A 25,008-nucleotide genomic window follows, 5' to 3' on the forward strand; every position below is an offset into this window, starting at 1 on the left:
GAGGGCAGGTTATGCTATTGATTAAGAAACATAAAATACAAGGAAGTACAGCCAGTCGACACGGTTGGACAGTGCGGACAGTGCAGTGTCGAGTCAGTTTGGTGTGACATAAGCGCTGAGAGTAGGAGTGTGTTATTATTATTATTATTATTATTACTAGCCATATGGTGCAAGGAAGCCTGAGGCTTATGCTGCACCAGCCAAAAAAAAAAATTTCTGACTTACCCTGTGAGAGAGAGAGAGAGAGAGAGAGAGAGAGAGAGAGAGAGAGAGAGAGAGAGAGAGAGAACAAGAGTCAGCAAAAAACAAAGGAATCACCAAGAGAGGGAAGAATGATGATATTCAGCTCAGGACCCTGGGTGTGCCAAGCCCATATTGATCAGATGTGAGCCGCCGGGGCCTCATGACTCTGATGAATATAATAAACAACTGTCAGAGAAATAGAGTGTTCCAGTAAATCAGAGAGCCTTATAATGGGAGATTTTAATTTCCCAGATATTTTGCTAGAATTTGTGGGTTGGTCATTCACACACTAGTAAGGCTTTTGTGAATTTATTGGAAGATTGTTTTCTACAGCAGCATGTTCTGGAGGTGATTAGAGGGAGTAATACTCTTGATCTGATTATCAGTAGCGATTCTTCATGTATTAAGAATCTGCAGATAAAGGAACCACTAGGTGACAGTGACCACAGTGTGCTGAAGTGGGATTTAGCATTAGCATTAGCAGAGGCATTTGATGCAAGAAAGCAAGCTTATGCAGCATCAGCCAAAAAAAAAAAAAAAAAAAAAACCCACTTCCACTTCACCCCTCTGTTCGTTCAAAATACCTGTCCAGCTGAGCCTTAAACTTATTTAGGCTATCAACCTCCACCACAAGGGATGGAAGTCTGTTCCACCAACCAACTACCCACTGGAATTACTCCAAGAGGTAACCATTGGGGTAAATGGAAGGGTTTTTGCTTTAGTAAAGGTGACTGTGGAGGTCCATATAGTATTTAAATTCAATACACTGGGACCAACTGATGATGTTACCAACAGCAAATTCAAAATGGGAAGCATTCAAAGAATTAATCTTGGAAACTACTAGGCTTTTCACACCAATTAAGAAATTTTTGTTCAAGGTTTAGGCCTAAATGAATGTCAGATGAACTAATTAGACAGGTGGCAGAGAAGAAAAATGGATGGGATACATATTAATTAACAGGTGACACCAAAGCCTATGATAGATATAAGCTGGTCTGTAATGGAGTCACAAAGGTGTTTAGGCAGGCAAAGGCAGATTACGAGAGAAATCTTTGGCAAAGAATGCAAAGAAAAACAGCAAAGAGTTTACTCTAGAAAGAAGGGGATGAATCAGATTTGTTCCCATGATATCGATGGTTCAATTGTTGATGATCCTGCTGAGGTAGCTAAAAAACTAAATCAATATTTTGCATCTACATTCACACCTGAGGAGTTATTCAGGGAGGGGAATGCCAGATGTGTATTAAACACTGGCAGTAAGCTAGATGACCTTTTAATAACTGAGAGTAAAGTGGAGGAGAAATTGTTGAACATAAACATAAGAAAGGCATCTGGGGTGGATGGAATCTATCTAGTTATATTAAAGGAGGCAGCAAAGGAAGTAAGCAAACCCTTAGCCATAATTATGAGAGCTTCCTTGGACTCAGGGGAGCTACCCATGGACTGGAGATGTGCAAATGTGACCCCAATCCACAAAGGAGGATCAAAGGGCAACACAAGTAATTACAGACCTGTTAGTTTAACTTCTGTTCCAGGGAAATTAATGGAGGCACTGCTTAAAGAAGCATTGCAGGATCATCTAGACAAGACTTCAGTTATAGTTCAGACAAAGCATGGGTTTGTTAAGGGGAAGTCTTGTCTGACCAATTTGATTGAATAAAATGATGTGGTCCCAAAGAAACTGGACGCAAAGAATAATTTTGATATTATATATTTGGATCTTAGAAAGGCTTTTGATACTGTTGCACATGGAACACTGCTGAACAAATTGGAGCAGTGTGGCATTGGAGGCAAATTGCTGCTATGGATAAAGGGATGGTTGAGTAGGAGAAAACACAGAGTGGTAATCAATAGACACTGCTCTTCGTGGACTAACGTTATTAGTGCAGTCCATCAGGGTTCAGTGTTGGGTCCAATGTTGTTTTCTGTATTTATGAATGATATTGATGATAGTACATCAGGCTTAATGTCCAAGTTCGCAGACGATACGAAGGTTGGCAGGGTTGTTAAGAACACTAATGATGGTACGCTGCTGCAACAGGATCTAAAAATGTTGAGCATATGGGCCGAGAGGTGGCAAATGAAGTTTAACATTGACAAATGTAAAGTACTATATATGGGAAGCAGTAACTCCAGAGTAACCTATTCACTCTGTGGTACTACACTGACAGTGGTAGAGAATAAAAAGGACCCGGGATAATTATGCAGGCAGATATGAAGTTTTCTGAGCAGTGCAGACAGTCTGCAAGAGTAGCTCATGGTTTATTGTCAATGATATGCAGGAATTTTGCTAGCAGGGATAAGGAGATGATTATCCCCTTGTATAAGGCAATGGTCAGGTCGCACGTTGAGTACTGTATACAAGTCTGGAGGACTCATTTTAAGAAGAATGTAGAGCTGTTGGAACAAGTACAGAGAAGGGCAACAAGATTAGTGAATGGAACAAAGAGTTGCTCTTATGAAGAAAAGCTTAAGTTTTGCAAATTGCAGTGTCTGGAGACTAGGCACCTGCGAGTTGACTTGATTGAGGTGTATAAAGCCTTGAATGATTTGAACATGCTCAGTGCTGATGGGATTCTTCCTCTTGCTCAGAATAATTGCCTGAGAGGGCATAAATTCAAATTCAAATTGAAGAAAGACAGTTGTAGGATATATGTACGGAAGTTTGCCTTTAGCCAGCAGGTGGTTGATTGCTGGAACAAACTTTCATCTGTTGTAGAAGTTAATAGCTTAAATAGATTCAAGGCAGAACTAGACAGACATTTGGAGGCAGTGGATGTGTGAAATGAGAAGGGTGCTTTTTTTTTTATTTTATTTGGCTGATGCTATATAAGCTTGCTTTCTTGAATCATGTGCCTTTTCTAATGTTGATGCTAAATCTAATTATTTATTATTTATTTATCATATGGCTTGTACAGTACACATGGAATTAAATTACATGACTCAAGAATGATAGATATAAAATTAAGTATAAAATTAAATGAAATAGAACAAGAATCACAGATAAACATTTAACTTATTTAAATAGTCGATTGCCGCATCGGTCACCATCAGGAAGTCTCCAGGGTTTTCTTCATAGGCTCGCAAGGCACAGTCCTCTATTATGTGTTGGATGGACTGTCTATTGGCTCTGCTGTTACACGTGAGGGAAGAAATTTTACCCCATTTATGGAGGAGGTCTGCACATCCATCGTGGCACGTTCATGCCCTGTTTAATGCTAGCCATTTCCTACGAGGCTGGTCAAAACCAGATGGTGTTTTGGAGATACAAGGCATGGTATGACATTGAGGAGGAGAGTTTTGTGGCCACTCTTGCATCCAGGTATCCAGAAGGTTGAAATTGGCTTATTGCAGTGTTTTAGCTATCAGGATTGTGGATATCTGGAACGGAGCTTGTTTAGGTTTTGAATGCCGGTGTTTGTTGGTAGTTCAGGATTCTTTATTATTTTTCTGTATTCTATGGTGAGGGCACGTTTTCTTTGGAGATCTATCGGTAGGATGTGGCTCAAGACAGTCCAAAATTAATGGTGGATCTGACTGTTCCGGTTATGATGCGCACGGTGTTATTTAGTTGTACATCCACCTTTTTTTATGTGGTTACTGTTAAGCCATGTTCAAAACTGGAGCATAGTACTCTGCAGCTGCGTATACAAGACCAAGAGTTGACAAATATAAGGTCGAAGCAGAGGAGCCCCATGTGGTACCTAATTATGGTTAAAATCTAATTATGGGGGGTTACACTGAGAGCTTCCTACATAGCAATTAGTTGATTTCTGTAGTAATGCCCATTTCAAAATGTGTATGCAAAGTGCCAGATGTGAAATGCTCTATTGGCACATGCATATATATATTAACATAAATATAACAAGCTTTATGTACATTTACATGTACATAAAGCTTGTTTAAATGTTTAAAAAGTACGTGCAAAAAATCCTGGAACATGTTCCAAGGTCCAAAGAAAAAAAAGTTCGAAACATTTGTCTGAAAAGCTTTATTTTAGAGTTATTACACTAAATTTCAAAAAAGCATACAAACATAATAACCCTTAATCTTTAAGGACATATAACTGATTTTACAATAATTGTTTGAAGTTGACATACTTTCACTTGAACCCAATGCATGTCACAAGTATGTCACTTGAACACATTTCAATAATCTTGTCTTGTTTAATCAATGGTTTCCAAACATTCCCATGATGGTGTGGATTATTTCATAGCTGCATTCAATTTGTCACTGCAGTTCTGTGATATTTAGAATGTCCACTCCACACACCAGGATCATTAAATGAACCCATAAGATATAGTTATGGGATTCGTGTCAGCTGATTGTCCTAACCAAGCTACCTACCCAACCTCTCCATCTGAGTGGATGGTAGCATCAAAGCAGGCCCTTGCTTCTCAGTTTATCTTTTTATCTCAGATTATCTTTAAGAAATTCCAGCAAAATATATACGGAGAGAATAAAGTTTCATAATGGAGCATGTTGTCGTCATTCTTCTCTTTCTTGGTGATCCCCCCCCCCCCATCTCTCTCTCTCTCTCTCTCAGGATAACTCAGAATTTTATTTTGCCTGGTGCAGCGGGGGCCTCAGGTTTCCTTGCACCATATGGCTAATAATGATAAGCAATTATAAAAAACTGGTCAGATTTTAAGTTTGTTTTTAAAAAAAACATGTATCAACAATATATAAACCACAACAAAAACAATTTAATGCGGAAAAAGGCTACATTGTTAAATTTATTTCACGACTTTCGGTGTTTCATCCGATAATTTGTTTGAAAGCCGCAGAAATCACTGCTAAATACGATTCAGTAATGTCTGAGCACATTAGATGCATAAAAAAAACAAAAAAAAAAACAGAAATTAGTTTGCTCATATTTAGGGAATATATATGATTCAAAATGAAATTATAAATCTCATTTCAGAGAAAATTATTTATGTTACTTTTAGACATGCGTAGAAAATAAGTGTTTTTCAATAATCCTTGACTCTACACCGGATGTAGTCATACGGAACAAATTACCGTAGTAATTATGGGCTTGGCATACCCAGGGTCTTAAGCTGGATAACACCATTCTTATCTTTCTTGATTTTCTTCTCTCTCTCTCTGGGTAGCGCAGGATTTTTTTTTTTTTTTTTTTGGCTGGTGCAGCAAAAGCCTCAGGCTTCCTTGCACCATATAGCTAATGACGAAAATAATTCGTTTTGTAGAAAATAATAGTGAAATGTTTACCTGCCGTAATGCGAGTCCTCTCATCCCAACAGATGGCATCCCACTGGTGGGAGCTGTTCAGCCAGCCTAAGCATCTTTTTTGTTGTGGCATTTCTTCTTTCCTAGATGAGTGGCTTCTGAAATGATAGTGGACCTAGTGGATAGGAGGACAAAATTATTCATCTGCCATGGCTTTCCCCGCTCACCTGACATCAATCTCCCAGAATGTTTTGGAGTTTCTTGTAACAACCTGTTTGAATTAGCAGCTTTCCTTGTGAAAGAATGGGGCCAGATATCTGTAGGACTGTTCCGGAGTCATGTAGATTCAGTCCCATCTTAGCTTAACAGCTGATTGACTTTTAGTAGGTGTTCTCATTAGTTCAACCACTGTCTGTATACATATAGTACCCTCCAAAGTATGTGTTGTAGTTGTTGTGGTGTTTTCTGGCACAAGGGCTACTTCCAAAGTGTGTGTGTGTGTGGAAATTTGCCTTCAGCCAGTGAGTAGTTGATTGTTGGAACAGGCTTCCATCTGTTGTGGAAGTGGATGAGTTGAATAAATTCAAGGAAAAACTAGACATTTCTTGGAGGGTACGGATGGCTGAAATGAAGCAATAAAGAATTATTGGCAAACATCAGGCTGCATAAGCAAAACCAACATGTAGCCTGTATTATAACAAATGTAAAGTAAAATAGGAAGTATGCAGAATGGAAAAGTGAAGAGAAAAGTGATGTATCAAGAAGTTAGACAAGAAAGTATTTAAAAACAACGAGAGAAGTAAAAAAAAAGGCAGATGTAGCCAATATTACAAGCCAGTAAATAATGAATTTAGACCGCCAACCTGAAACAATGCTGAAGACAAAAAAATGTGAAATATCACAACAAAATATAATAAGCTAACCACAGAAGTATAACAGATATAAGTAAACAATGACAAATGAATAAAATAAAACAACTAAAATAGATAAAAGTGAAAAAATAGAAAAACAAGTGACCATTGAGTCCATTCTCATCAGAGGGCTACTGAACAACAATAGTCATGAAAAATACTGCATTTCAAATGCATTGCAAATCAGTGGAAAGCGACTGACAAACAAAAGTCAACCCATGAAGCAATAGACCTACACCACAGAGACCCTAATGCAGTAAAGAAATAAAAAAACTGAGAAAGCTTAAGCACTTACCAAACACAGAGCTAGACTACCAACAAGATAGTGAGGTATAGACAAGAAACTGAAAATAAAATGAATATAGATGGCAGCATGAACAGGGAAGAGTAACGAACACTCACTATAGCACGGCTGTGTGGTAAGTGATAAAAGCTTAAGCTTTCTCAGTTTTATTTCTTTACTGCATTAGTGGTTCCAGGGTGTGGGTCTATTTCTTCGGTGGACTGACCTTTGTTTGTCACTTGCTTTCTGTTGCAAGATTTGCACTGTATTCAAATGCGTATTTTCAATGACTATTGTTTACAAAAGTGCCCTTCTGACGAGAACAGACTCGACGGTCATTAGTTTTTCTATTTTTAGTTGTTTTATTTTATTTATTCATCATTCTTGCTTATCTGTTATAAGCCAACCACAAAAGTATAACTTATCAGTTATGCTTTTGTGGTTGGCTTATTGTATTTTAGCATCAGTAGAGGCATATGAAGCAAGAAAGCAAGCTTATGTAGCATCAGCCAAAAAAAAAAAAAAAAAACCACTTCCATTTCACCTCTCCATTCGTTAGAAATACCTGTCCAGCTCAGCCTTAAATTTATTTAGGCTATCAACTTCCACAACAAGGGATGGAAGTCCGTTCCACCAACCAACCACCCGCTGGCTAAAGGCAAATTTCCGCACATCTATCCTACATCTGTCTCTCTTCAATCTGAATTTATGCCCTCTCAGGTGATTATTCTGAGCAAGAGGAAGAATCCCATCGGCATTGAGCATGCTCAAACCATTCAAGGATTTATACACCTCTGTCAGATCACCTCACCTGTGCCTAATCTCCAGACACTGTAATTTGCAAAATTTAAGCCTTTCTTCGTAAGAGCAACCCTTTGTTCCATTCACTAATCTTGTTGCCCTTCTCTGTACTCGTTCCAGCAGCTCTACATCTTTCTTGAAATGATGCCTCCAGACCTGTATACAGTACTCAAGGTGTGGCCTGACCATTGCCTTATACAAAGGAATAATTACCTCCTTATCCCTGCTAGACAAATTCCTGTATATCATTGACAAGACACCACGAGCTACTCTTGCAGCCTGTCTGCACTGCTCAGAGAACTTCATATCTGCCTGCACAATTTCCCCCAGGTACTTTTCATTGTCTACCACTGTCAGTGTAGTACCACAGAGTTGATACGTTGCTCTGGGGTTGCTGTTTCCCATATGTAGTACTTTACATTTGTCAATGTTAAACTTCATTTGCCACCCCTCAGCCCATCTGCTCAACCTTTCCAGATCCTGTTGGAGCAGCATAGCGTCAGTAGTGTCTTTAACAACCCTGCCAACCTTTGTATCATCTGCATACTTGGACATTAAGCTTGATCATCATCAATATCATTTATAAATACAGAAAACAATAATGGACCCAACACTGAACCCTGAGGGACTCCACTAATAACTTTAGTCCACGATGAGCAGTGTCCATTGATTACCACTCTGTTTTCTACCCCTCAACCACCCCTTTATCCATAGCAGCAATTTGCCTCCAATGCCACACTGCTCCAATTTGTGCAGCAGTCTTCCATGTGCAACAGTATTAAAAGCCTTTCTAAGATCTAAATATATAATATCAAAGTTATTGCCTGAATCCAGTTCTTTTGCGACTTCATAATAGTATCCAATCAAATTGATCAGGCAAGATTTTCCCTTAACAAAACCATGCTGTGTCTGAGCTATAACTGAAATCTTATCTAGATGATCCTGCAGTGCTTCTTTAACCAGTGCCTCCATTAATTTTCCAGGAACAGAAGTTAAACTAACAGGTCTATAATTACTTGTGTCGCCCTTTGATCTTCCTTTGTGAATTGGGGTCACATTTGCACATCTCCAGTCCATGGGTACTTCCCCTGAGTCCAAGGAAGCTCTCATAATTATGGCTAAGGGTTTGCTTACTTCCTTTGCTGCCTCCTTTAATATAACTGGATAGATCCCATCCACCCCGTGTCCCTTTTTTGTGTTTATCTTCAACAATTTCTCCTCCACTTTGATCTCAGTTATTACAAGATTATCTAGCTTACTGCCAGAGTTGAATACACCTCTGGCATTCCCCTCGCTGAATATCTCGTCGTGTGTGAATGTCAATGCAAAATATTCATTTAGTTTGTTAGCTACCTGAGCAGGATCATCAACAGTTGAACCATTGATATCAAGTGGACCAATCTGATTCATCCCCTTCCTTCTAGAGTTTACATAAGTAAAGAACTCTTTGCTGTTTTTCTTTGCATCCCTTGCCAAAGATTTCTCGTAATCTGCATTCGTCTGCCTAACCTCCTTTGTAACTTGGTTACAGATCAACTTGTATCTGTGATAGGCGTCTGTGTCACATGTTAATTTGTATGTATTCCATGCATTTTTCTTCTCTGCCATATGTCTCATTAGTTCATCTGACATCCACTTAGGCCTAAACCTTGAACAATATTTCTTAGTTGGTATGTAAAGCCTAGTAGCGTCCAAGGTAAGTTCTTTGAATGCTTCCCATTTTGAATTTGCTGTTGGTAACATCATCAGTTGGTCCCACTGTATATAATTTAAATACTGTCTCAAACCATCGTAGTCGCCTTTACGAAAGCAATAACCCTTCCCTTTACCCCTAATGGTAGTTACCTCTTTGAGTAAATCCCACTTCAGCACACTGTGATCACTGCCACCTAGTGGTTCATTTACCTGCAGATTCTTAATGCATGAAGAATCACTACTGATAATTAAATCAAGAGTATTACTCCCTCTAGTTGCCTCCCGAACATGCTGATGTAGAAAACAAATCATCCAATAAATCCACAAAAGCCTTGCTAGTGTGTGAGTGACCAGCCCCCAAATTCCAGTCAATATGTGGGAAATTAAAATCCCCCATTATAAGACTCTCTGATTTACTGGCCCACTCTATTTCCCCGTACAATTTCTTATTATAATCATCAGAGTCATTAGGCCTATAGCACACTCCTACTCTCAATTTTGATCTCCCAATGCTTATGTCACACCAAACTGACTCGACACTGCACTGTCCAGCAATGTCGACTGGCTTCACTTCCTTGGATTTTATGTATTTCTTAACTAATAGCATAACCCCTCCTCCCTTCCTATCCTGTCTATCCTTTCTGTAGACATTGTACTCCCCAAATTCCAGTTCTGCATTCCTTATATCTGTGTGACACCACGTCTCTGAAATCCCCACAATATCTGCCTATGATGTTTTGAGCAATACCTCAAATTCATCAAATTTATTTACTAAACTCCTAGCATTGGTGTACACGCAAGTATACATGCACGTTCTTTTTCTTAGCTACCCTAACACAACCTATGTGTTTATTTGTACCCCAATGATTCCCAGCAGTCTCTGAAATATCCTGCATCTTATTTTCCAGACTGCGGCTCATTCCAATAGAAGCAGTGCAAGAATCACTTTCACCTCTGCCAGTGGCTACTGTTAATCTATTAGTCCTTATATCCCCCGAAGCTAGCAGTTTTCCGACCCACCTAACACTGCCTCGATAGCATCAGCAAATATTTTTGCATCTTTTCTATTTAAGTGTATTTTCGTGATTTCACGACAATTTCACGATTGTCGTGATTTCACATATTTTTGGCCTCAGCGCTGTTTCAAGTTGGCATGGTCAAAATTCATTATTTATTGGCTTGTAATCTTGGCTAAATTTGCTTTTTATTTATTTAAATGTTCTAAATTTCGATACATTTTCCTTCCACGGTACTAACTTCTTGATATTTCACTCTTTTTTATTCTGTCTACCTCTTATTTTAATTTACATATATTATATTTATAAGAAAATAAATATAATATATGATATAAAATTTAATATCTTTTGAAGCTGAAAACAATGTTGGAATTTTTTTTAATAGTTGAAAAAATTTATCAAATACATTTCAATGTGAGTGTTAGTTGTAGGCTACAAATGGCATTCATGCAGGGTATATGACTGGTCCCTGTCCTTGTCACGTTGAGGCCACGTCTGCTGTCACTTTTACAGGATTTTCTTCAAGCTGGCCAAGTCACAGAATTAAGGCTTGCCTTTTCTAAGTGTGAAATGGAGAATGAAGATAGAGTTGGATGGGAATTTGCATGAGAGCAGAAGTGGGAGGAAGTAAAAAACACTCTCAGAAGTTTGGAAAAAATAGATTTAAAAAGATAAAAGTAGGTGGAAGGAGCCAATCATTTGTTCTGTGCTAGGGTAAATACATTACAGAACAGCACACACCAGAAATTCTACACTGGAGCAGGAGAGAGCGCTTAGTGTTAGGAAGCTGTCCCATCCCCTGATAGTAGTCATTAAAAGGAGACCTCACAACAGGGAGAGGGGCTCTCAATTTAAAAAAATGAGTATCTAACACTGTAGGCAGAACTGGTGCCAGAAGATCCTACTTGTCTGGGGGGGGGGGAGATCTAGGAATCAGCAGCAGTGGAACCACAAAGTGAGGTGAGAGACCATCATCGTCATCAGAGGCTAATTCCACATTGTGCAAGGCATGCAGGACAGTATCTGTAATCCCACCCTAGGCAATATGAGTCTGCAATAAATTCCACATTGGTTTAATTGAAACCTAAAGTTGTGATATGTGTTCTTGAACCTAACCGCACAGAGAGAGACAGTTATCCAAAGAGGGTGTGAGTTCAGCATCAGAAATAGTCCCACGTGGCATTTGAAACACCAGCGATGTCATCAGTGAATGATACCTGCTTAATGCTGGCCTCCCAGCATTAAGAAGGTATCATTCACTAATGAAATGATTGTGTAAAATTAAATTTTCTTAGTCATGCATTATGGGTTATGGTTAAAGGAGGCTTGAACACTTGGAGTTGGTGGCACTGGGAGTTTGTAGTTAAGTTGTTTTTCTTGTAATGCTGCTGCTTCTTTGGAAGCTGACATCTTAAAATTTAAAAAATTCCTGAATGGTTTCTTTGGAAGCGAGATGTTGTTTCAGTAAATTGACTTTGGCTCTTATGTAATATCAGCATATGTCTGGTTCAAGCCAATGGGGTAATGATACATAATGTGGAACCAGTCTTCCACAGAGCAACAAGAACAGTGGGGAGCATCATTAGTGAAACCTAGGTTATAGAGGTTAAACATAGACTATATTTTCTTAGGATGACTAGCATAGACATTTTTGCTTATTAGCGTTAGTAGAGACATGTGATGCAAGAAAGAAAGCTTATACTTCTTTATTATAAGGTATTTTATGCAATATTGATTTTAAAAAAAAAAATATATATATATATATATATATATATTTCTATAATTGTCTTTTGTATTCTAGGTCATCAGTTTGTGGTAATTGATGCACCACTTTTATATGAATCTAAAAGCATGGTCAGGTATTTACACAAAGTAATTGTAGTTAACTGGTAAGCATTTAGTAATATGTTCTAGATATGGTATCAAAATTTTAATATAAATTAATCAGATTGTATTATAGCAGGTGTATCAGTCCTTTTATTTGCTAGGGGCCAAAACAGATCAAATGATGAATATCTTCTGTTCCAGGTAAAATAATGGAGTCGCTGGTTAAAGATGCATTTCAGGATCATCTAGACAAGACTGCAGCAATAATTCAGACACAGCATGGGTTTGTTAAGGGAAAGTCTTGTCTGACAAATTTGATAGGATATTATGATGTAGTTACAAAGGAACTGGATGCGAAAAATAATTTTGATATCATATATCTGGATTTCAGGAAAGCTTTTGACACTGTTGCGCATGGAAGACTATTGTACAAATTGGAGCAGAATGGTATTAAGGGTAAGTTGCTACAATGGATAAAAGGATGGTTAAGTGCTAGAAGACAGAGGGTGGTAATCAATGGGTGCTGCTCTTCTTGGATTTTTTTTTTTGATTTGGTAGTTGTTGGCGCATCGGCTTCTGTGGCCACATTGCACCTTCCAAGGTTTTTTGCAGTACTTTGATCCAAGCCCGAGGCGGGAATTGAACCCGCGACCTTTGGGTTGCCGGGCCGGTACTTTACCCACTCGGCTAGCCCGGTCGGCTGCTCTTCTTGGACTAATGTTATTAGTGGAGTCCCACAGGGTTCGGTATTAGGTCCACTGTTGTTTTGTATATTTATCAATGATATTGATGAAGGTATATCGGGCTTAATGTTGAAGTTTGCAGATGATACAAAGGTTGGCAGGGTTGTTAATGACAGTAATGGCAGTGTGCTACTGCAACAGGATCTAGATAATTTGGGCAGATGGTCTAAGAAGTGGCAACTGAAGTTTAACCTTGACAAATGCAAAGTACTACATATGGGTAGAAGTAACCCCAGAGAAACGTACCAACTGTGTGGTACTACACTTAAGGTGGTAGAAAATGAAAAAGACCTGGGAGTAATTGTGCAGGCAGATATGAAGTTTTCTGAGCAATGCAGACAGGCTGCCAGGGCAGGTCATGGGGTTTTGTCAATGATATATAGGAATTTTGCTAGCAGGGAGAAGGAGGTGATTATCCCTCTGTATAAGGCAATGGTCAGGCCACGGCTTGAGTACTGCATACAGGTCTGGAGGCCTCTTTTTAGGAAGGATGTAGATTTATTTGAGCATGTACAGAGAAGGGCAACAAGATTGGTGAGGGGAATGAAGGGATCCTCTTACCAAGAGAGGCTTAAGTTCTGCAAATTGCAGTGGCTGGAGACTAGGCACCTGCGCGGTGATCTGATTGAGGTATATAAGGCCTTGAATGGGTTGAGCACGCTGAATTCTGATGGGATCCTTCCACTTGTTCAGATTACGAATCTAAGGGGGCATAAATTCAAATTTATGACAGATGGAACAAACTTCCATCTGTCGTTGTGGAAGTTGATAGGTTGAATAAATTTAAGGAGGAACTGGACAGGCATTTGGAGGGAATGGTGTGATTTTTTTTTTTTTTTTTTTTTTGGCTGATGCTGCATAAGCTCATACATTTGCTTTCTTGCATCACATGCCACTACTACTACTACTACATTGGTACTTGCAGGCTGCAAAAACAGTGCCTTAACCACTAATTTAGGTAACTGACAAACTGAATGAGTATTTTGCATCTACGTTCACATATGAGGAGTTATTAAGGGAGGAGAATGCCAGACATTTATCAAACTGTAACTGGGAGGTAAAAGATTTTGTAATAACTAAGAGCAAAGTGGAGAGAAATTGTTGCAGTTAAACATAAGAAAGGCACCTGGGGGTGGATGGGATTTATCCAGTTATATTAAAGGAGGCAGCAAAGGAAGTAAACAGGCCCTTAGCCATGATTTTGAGGGCATCCTTGGACTGAGGGGGGAGGTACCCACGGACTGGAGATGTGCAAATATATCCCCAATTCACAAAGGGTGACTGAAAAGTGACACGAGTAATTACAGACCTGTTAGTTTAACTTCAGTTCTGGGGAAAATAATGGAGTTACTGGTTAAAGAGGTGATACAAAATCACCTAGACAAGACTGCAGTAATAGTTCAGACACACCATGGGTTTGTTAAGGGGAAGTCTTGTCTGACCAATTTTATTGGATACTATGATTTGGTCACAAAAGAACTGGATGCAAAAAACAATTTTGATATCGTATACTTGAATTTTATGAAAACTTTTGATACTGTTGCACATGGAAGACTGCTGTACAAATTGGAGCAGCGGGAGAAGATAGAGAGTTGTAATCAATGGACGCTGCTCTTTGTGGATTAATGTTATTAGTGGTGTCCCCCATAGGTCTGTGTTGGGCCCATTGTTATTTTCTGTATTTATCAATGATATTGATGAAGGTATATCAGGCTTGATGTCCAAATTTCCAGACGATACAAAGGTTGGTAGAGTTGTTAATGACAGTACGCTATTGCAACACGATCTGGAAAAGTTCAGCAGATAGGCTGAGAGGTGGCAACTGAAGTTTAACATTGACAAATGCAAAGTGTTGCATATGGGTAGCAGTAACTGCAGAGTAACATACCAACTGATTGGTACTACACTCAGGGCAATGGAGAATGAAAAAGATCTAGTTGTAATTGTGCAGTCAGATATGAAGTTTTCTGAGCAGTGCAAACAGGTGGCAAGAATAGTTCATGGGGTCTTCTTGTCAATGATACTAGAAATTTTGCTAGCAGAGATAAAGGAGGTGATTCTCCCTTTGTATAAGGCAATGGTCAGGCCACACCTTGAGTGCTGCATACAGCTCTGGAGGCCTCATTTTAGCAAATATATAGAGATGCTCGAATGAGTACACAGAATGGCAACGAGATTAGTGAGTGGAACAAACGGTTTCTGTTCCCAAGAAAGGCTTAAGTTCTGCAAATTGCAGAGTCTGGAGATGAGGCACCTGTGAGGTGATCTGATTGAGGTGTATAGGGCCTTGAATGGTTTGAGTAAGCTCAGTGCTGATGGGATTCTTCCTTTTGTTTAGATTTTGCACCTGAGGGGGCATAAATTCAAATTGAGGAAAGAAAGTTTTAGAATAGATGTGTGGAAATTTGTGTTTAGCCAGCAGGTGGTTGATTGCTGGAACAAACTTCCGTCTGTCATTGTGGTAGGCGTCTCCGTAGCCAGGTGGGAAGGAGCAGCAGTGCATAGTACGCGCTTCTTGATTAGACCGGGGTTCGAGCCCATCACCACCAAATACGGACGATGCGGAAAGGTCAGGGAATGACCACCGCATATCCCTTAGCAACATGGCCTTAGTTGCTAATGCTCCAAATAACAAACAAACAAACAAACCATCTGTCATTGTCAAAGTTGACAGCTTAAATAAATTCAAGGCTGAACTAGACAAACGTTTGGAGTGAATGGATAGGTGAAACAGGAAGGGGATGTGTTTTTTTTTTTTTTTTTGACTGATGCTATATAAGCTTGCTTTCTGGCATCATATGCCTCTACTAATTTTAATGCTAATTATGCATTTTTCAAAGGATTTAATAGGATTTAATTTTTGTTGCTCATTGCTTATATTTACAACTTAATTTTTCAAAAATAATAATTAAATATTAAAATGTAACATAAAACTAATAAAACAAACTTCCTTATTACTTAGTTGTATTGTTAAGTATTAAGAGAATATACATAAAACATTCATAAGAAAGCAATACAATAATACGATAAGCAACAAGAAAGCAAAATCTAAAAAATGGATATTTTCAAAAGTCATAGTTTTATGCCAACTTATTTTTAAGATCTGGAGTCTTGGTGGGGGGGGGGGAGGAACATTTCCTACATGTCTGTGAGCAGTACAATATGAAGAAGTGGGCCCTATTGGTAGCTACAACATCAAGTGCACTCTGAAAAACATCTTTCTGAAGAATGAGTTGTTAAATTAACAAAAGAATAAAAAGTTTTTCTAAGTTAGCATTAGCATTTTAGCATTAGCATTAGTAGAGGCATTTGATGCAAGAAAGCAAGCTTATGCAGCAACAGCCAAAAAAAAAAAAAAAAAACAATTAAATAAATAAAAAATAACCACTTCCACTTCACCCCTCTGTTCGTTCGAAATACCTGTCCAGCTGAGCCTTAAACTTATTTAGTTCTATCAACTTCCACAACAAGGAATGGAAGTCTATTCCAGCAACCAACCACCCGCTGGCTAAAGGCAAATTTCCTCACGTCTATCCTACATCTGTCTTTCCTCAATTTGAATTTATGCCCTCTCAGGTGATTATTCTGAGCAAGAGGAAGAATCCCATCAGCATTGAGCATGCTCAAACCATTCAAGGCTTTATACACCTCTATCAGATCACCTCGCCGGTGCCTAGTCTCCAGACACTGTAATTTGCAAAACGTAAGCCTTTCATCGTAAGAGCACCCCTTTGTTCCATTCATTAATCTTGTTGCCCTTCTCTGTACTCATCCAGCATCTCTACATCCTTCTTGAAATGAGGCCTCCAGACCTGTATACAGTACTCTAGGTGCGGTCTGACCATTGCCTTATACAAGGGAATAATCACCTCCTTATCCCTGCTAGAAAAATTCCTATATATCATTGACAATACACCATGAGCTACTCTTGCAGCCCGTCTGCACTGCTCAGAAAACTTCATATCTGCCTGCACAACCATATTTGCACAACCAGCAAGAATATTTGCTGATGCTATCGAGGCAGTGTTAGGTTGGTCGGAAAACTGCTAGCTTGGGGGGAGACAAAGACCAATAGATTGACAGTAGTAACTGGCAGAGGTGAAAGAGATTCTTGCACTGCTTCTATTAGAATGAACAGAAGCCTGAAAAACAAGATGCATGGTATTTCAGAGACTGCTGAGAGCCATTGCGGTACTGAGAGCCACTGAGAGCCATGGGTTGTGTTAGGGTAGCTAAGAATAGAAACAGGTGCAGGTATACTTGCGTGTACACCAATGCTAGGAGTTTAGTAAATAAATTTGATGAATTTGAGGTATTGCTCAAAACATCAAAGTCAGATATAGTTGGGATATCAGAGACGTGGTGTCACACAGATATAAGGGATGCAGAACTGCAATTTGGGGAGTACGACGTCTACAGAAAGGATAGAGAGGATAGGAAGGGGGGGGGGAGGGGTTATGCTATTAGTTAAGAAACACATAAAAACCAAGGAAGTGAAGCCAGTCGACATCGCCGGACAGTGCAGTGTTGAGTCAGTTTGGTGTGACATAAGCATTGGGAGATCAAAATTGAGAGTAGGAGTGTGCTATAGGCCTAATGACTCTGATGAGTATAATAAGGAACTGTACAGGGAAATAGAGTGGGCCAGTAAATCAGAGAGTCTTATAATGGGAGATTTTAATTTCCCAGATATTGACTGGAATTTGGGGGCTGGTTACTTACACACTAGCAGGGCTTTTGTGGATTTATTGGATGATTGTTTTCTATATCAGCATGTTCGGGAGGCAACTAGAGGGAATAATACACTTGATTTGATTATCAGCAGTGATTCTTCATGCATTAAGAATCTGCAGATAGAGGAACCACTAGGTGGCAGTGATCACAGTGTGCTGAAGTGGGATTTACTCAAAGAGGTAACTACCATTAGGGGTAAAGGGAAGGGTTATTGCTTCCGTAAAGGCGACTACGATGGACTGAGACAGTATTTAAATTCTATACAGTGGGACCAACTGATGATGTTACCAACAGCAAATTCAAAATGGGAAGCATTCAAAGAACTTATCTTGGAAGCTACTAGGCTTTACATACCAACTAAGAAATATTGTTCAAGGTTTAGGCCTAAGTGGATGTCAGATGAACTAATGAGGCATATGGCAGAGAAGAAAACTGCATGGGATACTTACAAATTAACACATGACACAGAAACCTATGATAGATACAAGTTGATATGCAACCAAGTTACAAAGGAGGTTAGGCAGGCGAAGGCAGATTACGAGAAATCGTTGGCAAGGGATGCAAAGAAAAACAGCAAAGAGTTCTTTACTTATGTAAACTCTAGAAGGAAGGGGATGAATCAGATTGGTCCACTTGATATCGATGGGTCAACTGTTGATGATCCTGCTCAGGTAGCTAACAAACTAAATGAATATTTTGCATCGACATTCACACATGAGGAGTTATTCAGCAAGGGGAATGCCAGAGGTGTATTCAACTCTAGCAGTAAGCTACAGAATCTTGAAATAACTGGGAGTAAAGTGGAGGAGAAACTGTTGAAGATAAACACAAGAAAGGCACCCTGGGTAGATGGGATCTATCCAGTTATATTAAAGGAGGCAGCAAAGGAAGTAAGCAAACCCTTAGCCATAATTATGAGAGCTTCCTTGGACTCAGGGGAGGTACCCATAGACTGGAAATGTGCAAATGTGACCCCAGTTCACAAAGGAGGATCAAAGGCTGACACAAGTAATTATAGACCTGTGAGCTTAACTTCTGTTCCAGGAAAATTAATGGAGGCACTGGTTAAAGAAACACTGCAGGATCATTTAGACAAGACTTCAGTTATAGCTCAAACACAGTATGGTTTTGTTAAGGGGAAGTCTTGCCTGACCAACTTGATTGGATACTATGATGCAGTCACAAAAGAACTGGATGCAGGGAATAACTTTGATATTATATACTTGGATCTTAGAAAGGCTTTTGATACTGTTGCACAGTATCAAAAGGTATCACAGGATCTTAGAAAGGCTTTTGATACTGTTGCACAGTATGGAAGACTGCTACACAAATTGGAGCAGTGTGACATTGGAGGCAAATTGCTGCTATGGATAAAGGGGTGGTTGAGGGGGAGAAGACAGAGAGTGGTAATCAATGGACACTGCTCATCGTGGACTAATGTTATTAGTGGAGTCCCTCAGGGCTCAGTGTTGAGTCCATTATTGTTTTCTGTATTTATAAATGATATTGATGATGATATATCAAGCTTAATGTCCAAGTTTGCAGATGATACAAAGGTTGGCAGGGTTGTCAAGGACACTACTGACACTATGCTGCTGCAACAGGATCTGGAAAGGTTGAGGAGATGGGCTGAGAGGTGGCAAATGAAGTTTAACATTGACAAATGTAAAGTACTACACATGGGAAACAGCAACCCCAGAGCAACGTATCAACTGTGTGGTACTACACTGACAGTGGTAGAGAATGAAAGGGACTTGGGGGTGGTTGTTCAGGCAGATATGAAGTTCTCTGAGCAGTGCAGACAGTAGCTCATGGAGTATTGTCAATGATATACAGGAATTTTTCCAGCAGGGATAAGGAGGTGATTATACCATTGTATAAGGCAATGGTCGGGCCACACCTAGAGTACTGTATACAGGTCTGGAGGCCTCATTTCAAGAAGGATGTAGAGCTGCTGGAACGAGTACAGAGAAGGGCAACAAGATTAGTGAATGGAACAAAGGGGTGCTCTTACGAAGAAAGGCTTAAGTTTTGCAAATTACAGTGTCTGGAGACTAGGCACCAGCGAGGTGATCTGATAGAGGTGTATAAAGCCTTGAATGGTTTAAGCATGCTCAATGCTGATGGGATTCTTCCTCTAGCTCAGAAAAATCACCTGAGAGGGCATAAATTCAAATTGAGGAAAGACAGATGTAGGATAGAAGTGCAGAAATTTGCCTTTAGCCAGCGGGTGGTTGGTTGGTGGAACAGACTTCCATCCCTTGTGGTGGAGGTTGATAGCCTAAATACGTTTAAGGCTCAGCTGGACAGGTATTTTGAACGAACAGAGGGGTGAAGTGGAAGTGGGTTTTTTTTTTTTTTTTTTTGGCTGATGCTGCATAAGCTTGCTTTCTTGCATCAAATGCCTCTACTAATGCTAATGCTAACCACCCCCAGGTCCCTTTCATTCTCTACCACTGTCAGTGTAGTACCACAGAGTTCATACATTGCTCTGGGGTTGCTGTTTCCAATATGTAGTACTTTACATTTGTCAATATTAAACTTCATTTGCCACCTCTCGGCCCATCTGCTCAACCTTTCCAGATTCTGTTGCAGTAGCATAGTATCAGTAGTGTCCTTGACAACCCTGCCAACCTTTGTATCGTCTGCAAACTTGGACATTAAGCTTGATATACCATCATCAATATCATTTATAAATACAGAAAACAATAACGGACCCAACACTGAGTCCTGAGGGACTCCACTAATAACATTAGTCCCCGATGAGCAGTGTCCATTGATTACCACTCTCTGTCTTCTCCCCCTCAACCACCCCTTTATCCATAGCAGCAATTTGCCTCCAATGCCACACTGCTCCAATTTGTGCAGCAGTCTTCCATGCGCAACAGTATCAAAAGCCTTTCTAAGATCCAAGTATATAATATAAAAGTTATTCCCTGCATCCAGTTCTTTTGTGACTGCATCATAGTATCCAATCAAATTGGTCAGGCAAGACTTCCCCTTAACAAAACCATGCTGTGTCTGAGCTGTAACTGAAGTCTTGTCTAGATGATCCTGCCGTGCTTCTTTAACCAGTGCCTCCATTAATTTTCCAGGAACAGAAGTTAAACTAACAGGTCTATAATTACTTGTGTCGCCCTTTGATCTTCCTTTGTGAATTGGGGTCACATTTGCACATCTTGAGTCCATGGATACTTCCCCTGAGTCCAAGGAAGCTCTCATAATTATGGCTAAGGGTTTGCTTACTTCTTTTGCTGCTTCCTTTAATATAACTGGATAGATCCCATCCACCCCAGGTGCCTTTCTTGTATTTATCTTCAACAATTTCTCCTCCACTTTACTCTCAGTTATTACAAGATTCTCTAGCTTACTGCCAGAGTTGAATACACCACTGGCATTCCCCTCGCTGAATAACTCCTCATGTGTGAATGTCGATGCAAAATATTCATTCAGTTTGTTAGCTACCTGAGCAGGATCACGAACAGTTGACCCATCAATATCAAGTGGACCAATCTGATTCATCCCCTTCCTTCTAGAGTTTACATAAGTAAAGAACTCTTTGCTGTTTTTCTTTGCATCCCTTGCCAAAGATTTCTCGTAATCTGCATTCGTCTGCCTAACCTCCTTTGTAACTTGGTTACAGATCAACTTGTATCTATCATAGGCTTCTGTGTCACACATGTTAATTTGTATGTATCCCATGCATTTCTTCTCTGCCATATGTCTCATTAGTTCATCTGACATCCACTTAGGCCTAAACCTTGAACAATATTTCTTAGTTGGTATGTAAAGCCTAGTAGCGTCCAAGATAAGTTCTTTGAATGCTTCCCATTTTGAATTTGCTGTTGATAACATCATCAGTTGGTCCCACTGTATAGAATTTAAATACTGTCTCAAACCATCGTAGTCGCCGTTACGAAAGCAATAACCCTTCCCTTTACCCCTAATGGTAGTTACCTCTTTGAGTAAATCCCACTTCAGCACACTGTGATCACTGCCACCTAGTGGTTCATTTACCTGCAGATTCTTAATGCATGAAGAATCACTACTGATAATTAAATCAAGAGTATTACTCCCTTTAGTTGCCTCCTGAACATGCTGATGTAGAAAACAAATCATCCAATAAATCCACAAAATCCTTGCTAGTGTGTGAGTGACCAGCCCCCAAATTCCAGTCAATATGTGGGAAATTAAAATCCCCCATTATAAGACTCTCTGATTTACTGGCCCACTCTATTTCCCCGTACAATTTCTTATTATAATCATCAGAGTCATTAGGCCTATAGCACACTCCTACTCTCAATTTTGATCTCCCAATGCTTATGTCACACCAAACTGACTCGACACTGCACTGTCCAGCAATGTCGACTGGCTTCAGTTCCTTGGATTTTATGTATTTCTTAACTAATAGCATAACCCCTCCTCCCTTCCTATCCTGTCTATCCTTTCTGTAGACGTTGTACTCCCCAAATTCCAGTTCTGCATTCCTTATATCTGTGTGACACCACGTCTCTGAAATCCCCACAATATTTGCCTTTGATGTTTTGAGCAATACCTCAAATTCATCAAATTTATTTACTAAACTCCTAGCATTGGTGTACACGCAAGTATACATGCACATGTTCTTTTTCTTAGCTACCCTAACACAACCGGCGCCTCAGTAGCCAGGTGGGAAGGAGCAGCAGTGCATAGCACGCGCTTCTTGATTAGACTGGGGTTCGAGCCTGTCACCACCAAATACGGAGGATGCGGAAAGGTCAGGGAATGACCACCTCATTTCCCGGAGCAATATGGCCTTAGTTGCTAATGCTCCTAAAAACCAAATATCAAATATCAAACCTAACACAACCTATGTGTTTATTTGTACCCCAATGATTCCCAGCAGTCTCTGAAATATCCTGCATCTTATTTTCCAGACTGCGGCTCATTCCATTAGAAGCAGTGCAAGAATCACTTTCACCTATGCCAGTGGCTACTATTAATCTATTAGTCCTTGTATCCCCCCAATCTAGCAGTTTTCCAACCCACCTAACACTGCCTCGATAGCATCAGCAAATATTCTTGCACCCTTTCTATTTAAGTGTATCCCATCCCTGTAGAAGCAGTCTCTCCTGTTAACAAGTTGTTTACATGCACTCCCTCGGTCTCTACGGGAATAAGGTCAGTTGCAATTGTTATCCCAGTTCAAAGAGTTTTTTGCTATTGTATACAGCAATCTATTTTTTGTGCCATTTTATCTTAGCTGATGTCTTTTTTGGAACTTGTGTCTTTAAATTAATTTAAAATTTGTTTATATTAAATCTTATCTAGCAGTGTTATGGTGACAAAACGTAGACTGACAGAATTAAGCCTGGAAATTAAACTAAAAATTATACAAGAGGCTGATAGGATGGAAAGAAGCAATATGGACATTGCAAAGGAATACAACATCCCTTTACCTACTTTATCTACAATACTGAAAAACGGAAAAAGACTTGAAGAAGTGCGTGACACTGGAGCAGCGATGAAAAACAGGAAACAAATTCATGGCGCAAAACACAAGGAGCCTGATACAAAACCTTTCGAGTGGTGCCAACAAATGCATGCATCTAATTTGTCAGTGTCAGATCTGATTTTGCAAGAAAAGGCAAATTATCTAGCTCAGCAACGTGGGATTAGCGACTTCAAATGCAGCAGTGGCTGACTCCAAAGATTTAAAGACAGGAATAACTTGGTTTCGCAATATGTTTGCGGTGAGTCTGAATTAGTCGACAAAAAAAAAAAAGGCTACAGACTGGTTGTGTTCTATACGGTCCATCCTTGGAAAAATATGAGGCAAAGGAGATTTTTAATCTTGAAGAGACGGGTTTATTTTATAATTTGCTGCCCAACAAAGCATTTGCTATTCGAGGAGAGTCTTGTCATGGTGGAAAATTAAGGAAACAAAGACTCACTGTTCTGTTCTGCTGCGATTCAGATGACAGCACAAAACTATGCCCACTTGTGATTGGTAAGTTTTCCAAACCAAGATGTTTTAAAGCAGCTAACCAACTTCCCTGTGATTATGAGGCCAATATAAGTGCTTGGCTTATGGTCAAAATTTTCGGTCTTGGTTATCAAAATTGGATAGTAGAATGGCTTCAGAAAAAAGGAACATTTTGATGATTCTAACCGTTGTGCAGCACATTCTGTCAAGACACTTAAGTTGACAAATATACGTCTGTTGTTTTTACCCCCCCCAATACTACCAGTTTAATGCAACCACCTGATCAAGGCATTATTTATAACCTCAAGAGAGCATATAGAGCCCATCTGATAAGGTATTTGATCCACAACATAGGAGGGAACAGTTTGCAACCAAATTGGAATGTCTTGGATGCTATCCATAATCTTGTTATTGCTTGGGAAAGTATTACATCAAATGTAATAATCAACTGCTTCAGAAAGAGTGACTTTGGAGAGAACATCATTGAAAAACATGGTCCAGCAGACAAATGTGATAGCAACAGTGAGAAATGATGGAATTTGAAGGAGCATATGGATTTTGTTGGCGAATTTGAAGAGTTTGTGAAGGTGGATGATGAAGTTGCTACCACTGCAACGCGAACACCAGAAGAGCTGCTGGGTACCAAACAAAACGATGATGGTTTTGTTACCAGCGACAGCAAAAGTGAAGAAGCGTGCACACTGCCATCTAAAAAAGATGCCCAAAATGCATTGAACATAATGGAGAATGTGTTGGCCTGCAGTAACGTTGATAAAGAAACAACTATTTACAAGTTAGTGCGAATGCATCATATTAGTACACAGTAAAAACTCTAAATTTGCAAGAACAGCATCGTTTAAGTTAAATCTCATATTGTGAATACCTTCACAACGAGTTGCCATGATATTGCACTACTTCAAATAAGTAATGCTTCACCTAAGGAGAAGACATTGTTACTTATTCTCAGCAGATACCACCACCCAGATGGCACCGTTTCAGGGCTATTTTGTATATGTGAGGGATAACTCGACTATTCACTTGTCCCCATTAGACTTAGAAAAGCAAAAAGGTAGAGGGAAAGAAACAGTAGGAGTGGAAGAGGAAAAGAAACGGTGTAGAAGAATGAAAGGGACAGTAACTCCTTCAACTCACACCACTCAAACTCTTCGAATAGGCAACGCTTATTCAACAGCCTTCCCAGTGGAGAAGGCTGTTGTTACTTATTCTTGGAAACTCCGGACATCATCAGGCACTGTTTCAGGGCTATTTGGCCCTTCTTTGGTGGGTGGGTAGGTACCCTGGTGATGCAATGATGACAAAACAGTTATGAAGTATAACTCTACAATATGAGAGATGCCTGATGGTGTATAAGATAAATTTAGACTGAAATGCTTTAAGGGCTTAAGCCTCATGCTGTGAGAGAATTTGACAATGTACAAGTTAGTGCAAATGCATCATATTAGTACACAGCAAAAACTCTAAATTTGCAAAAACAGCATTGTTAAGGTTAAATCTCATATTGTTAATACCTTCACAGTGAGTTGCCATGATATCGCACTACTTTGAATAAGTAACACTTCACCTAAGGAGAATACATGTT

At 39.5% G+C, this 25,008-nt stretch overlaps 1 protein-coding gene across 1 annotated transcript in view; it reads left to right on the forward strand.

Moving 5' to 3' along the window:
* The window catches only part of Dpck (Dephospho-CoA kinase), a 99,816-nt gene that overhangs the window by 35,183 nt on the left and 39,625 nt on the right, over positions 1-25,008 (forward strand). The window contains exon 3 of the mRNA XM_090383130.1: positions 11,941-12,028. Coding sequence (XP_090239256.1) covers positions 11,941-12,028 — 88 coding nt within the window. The remainder of the gene's footprint in view (positions 1-11,940; positions 12,029-25,008) is intronic.

This window comes from Mastigoproctus giganteus, chromosome 10, assembly GCF_048544385.1.
Source record: "Mastigoproctus giganteus isolate SK-2022 chromosome 10, ASM4854438v1, whole genome shotgun sequence".
NCBI classification, from domain to species: Eukaryota; Metazoa; Arthropoda; class Arachnida; order Uropygi; family Thelyphonidae; genus Mastigoproctus; species Mastigoproctus giganteus.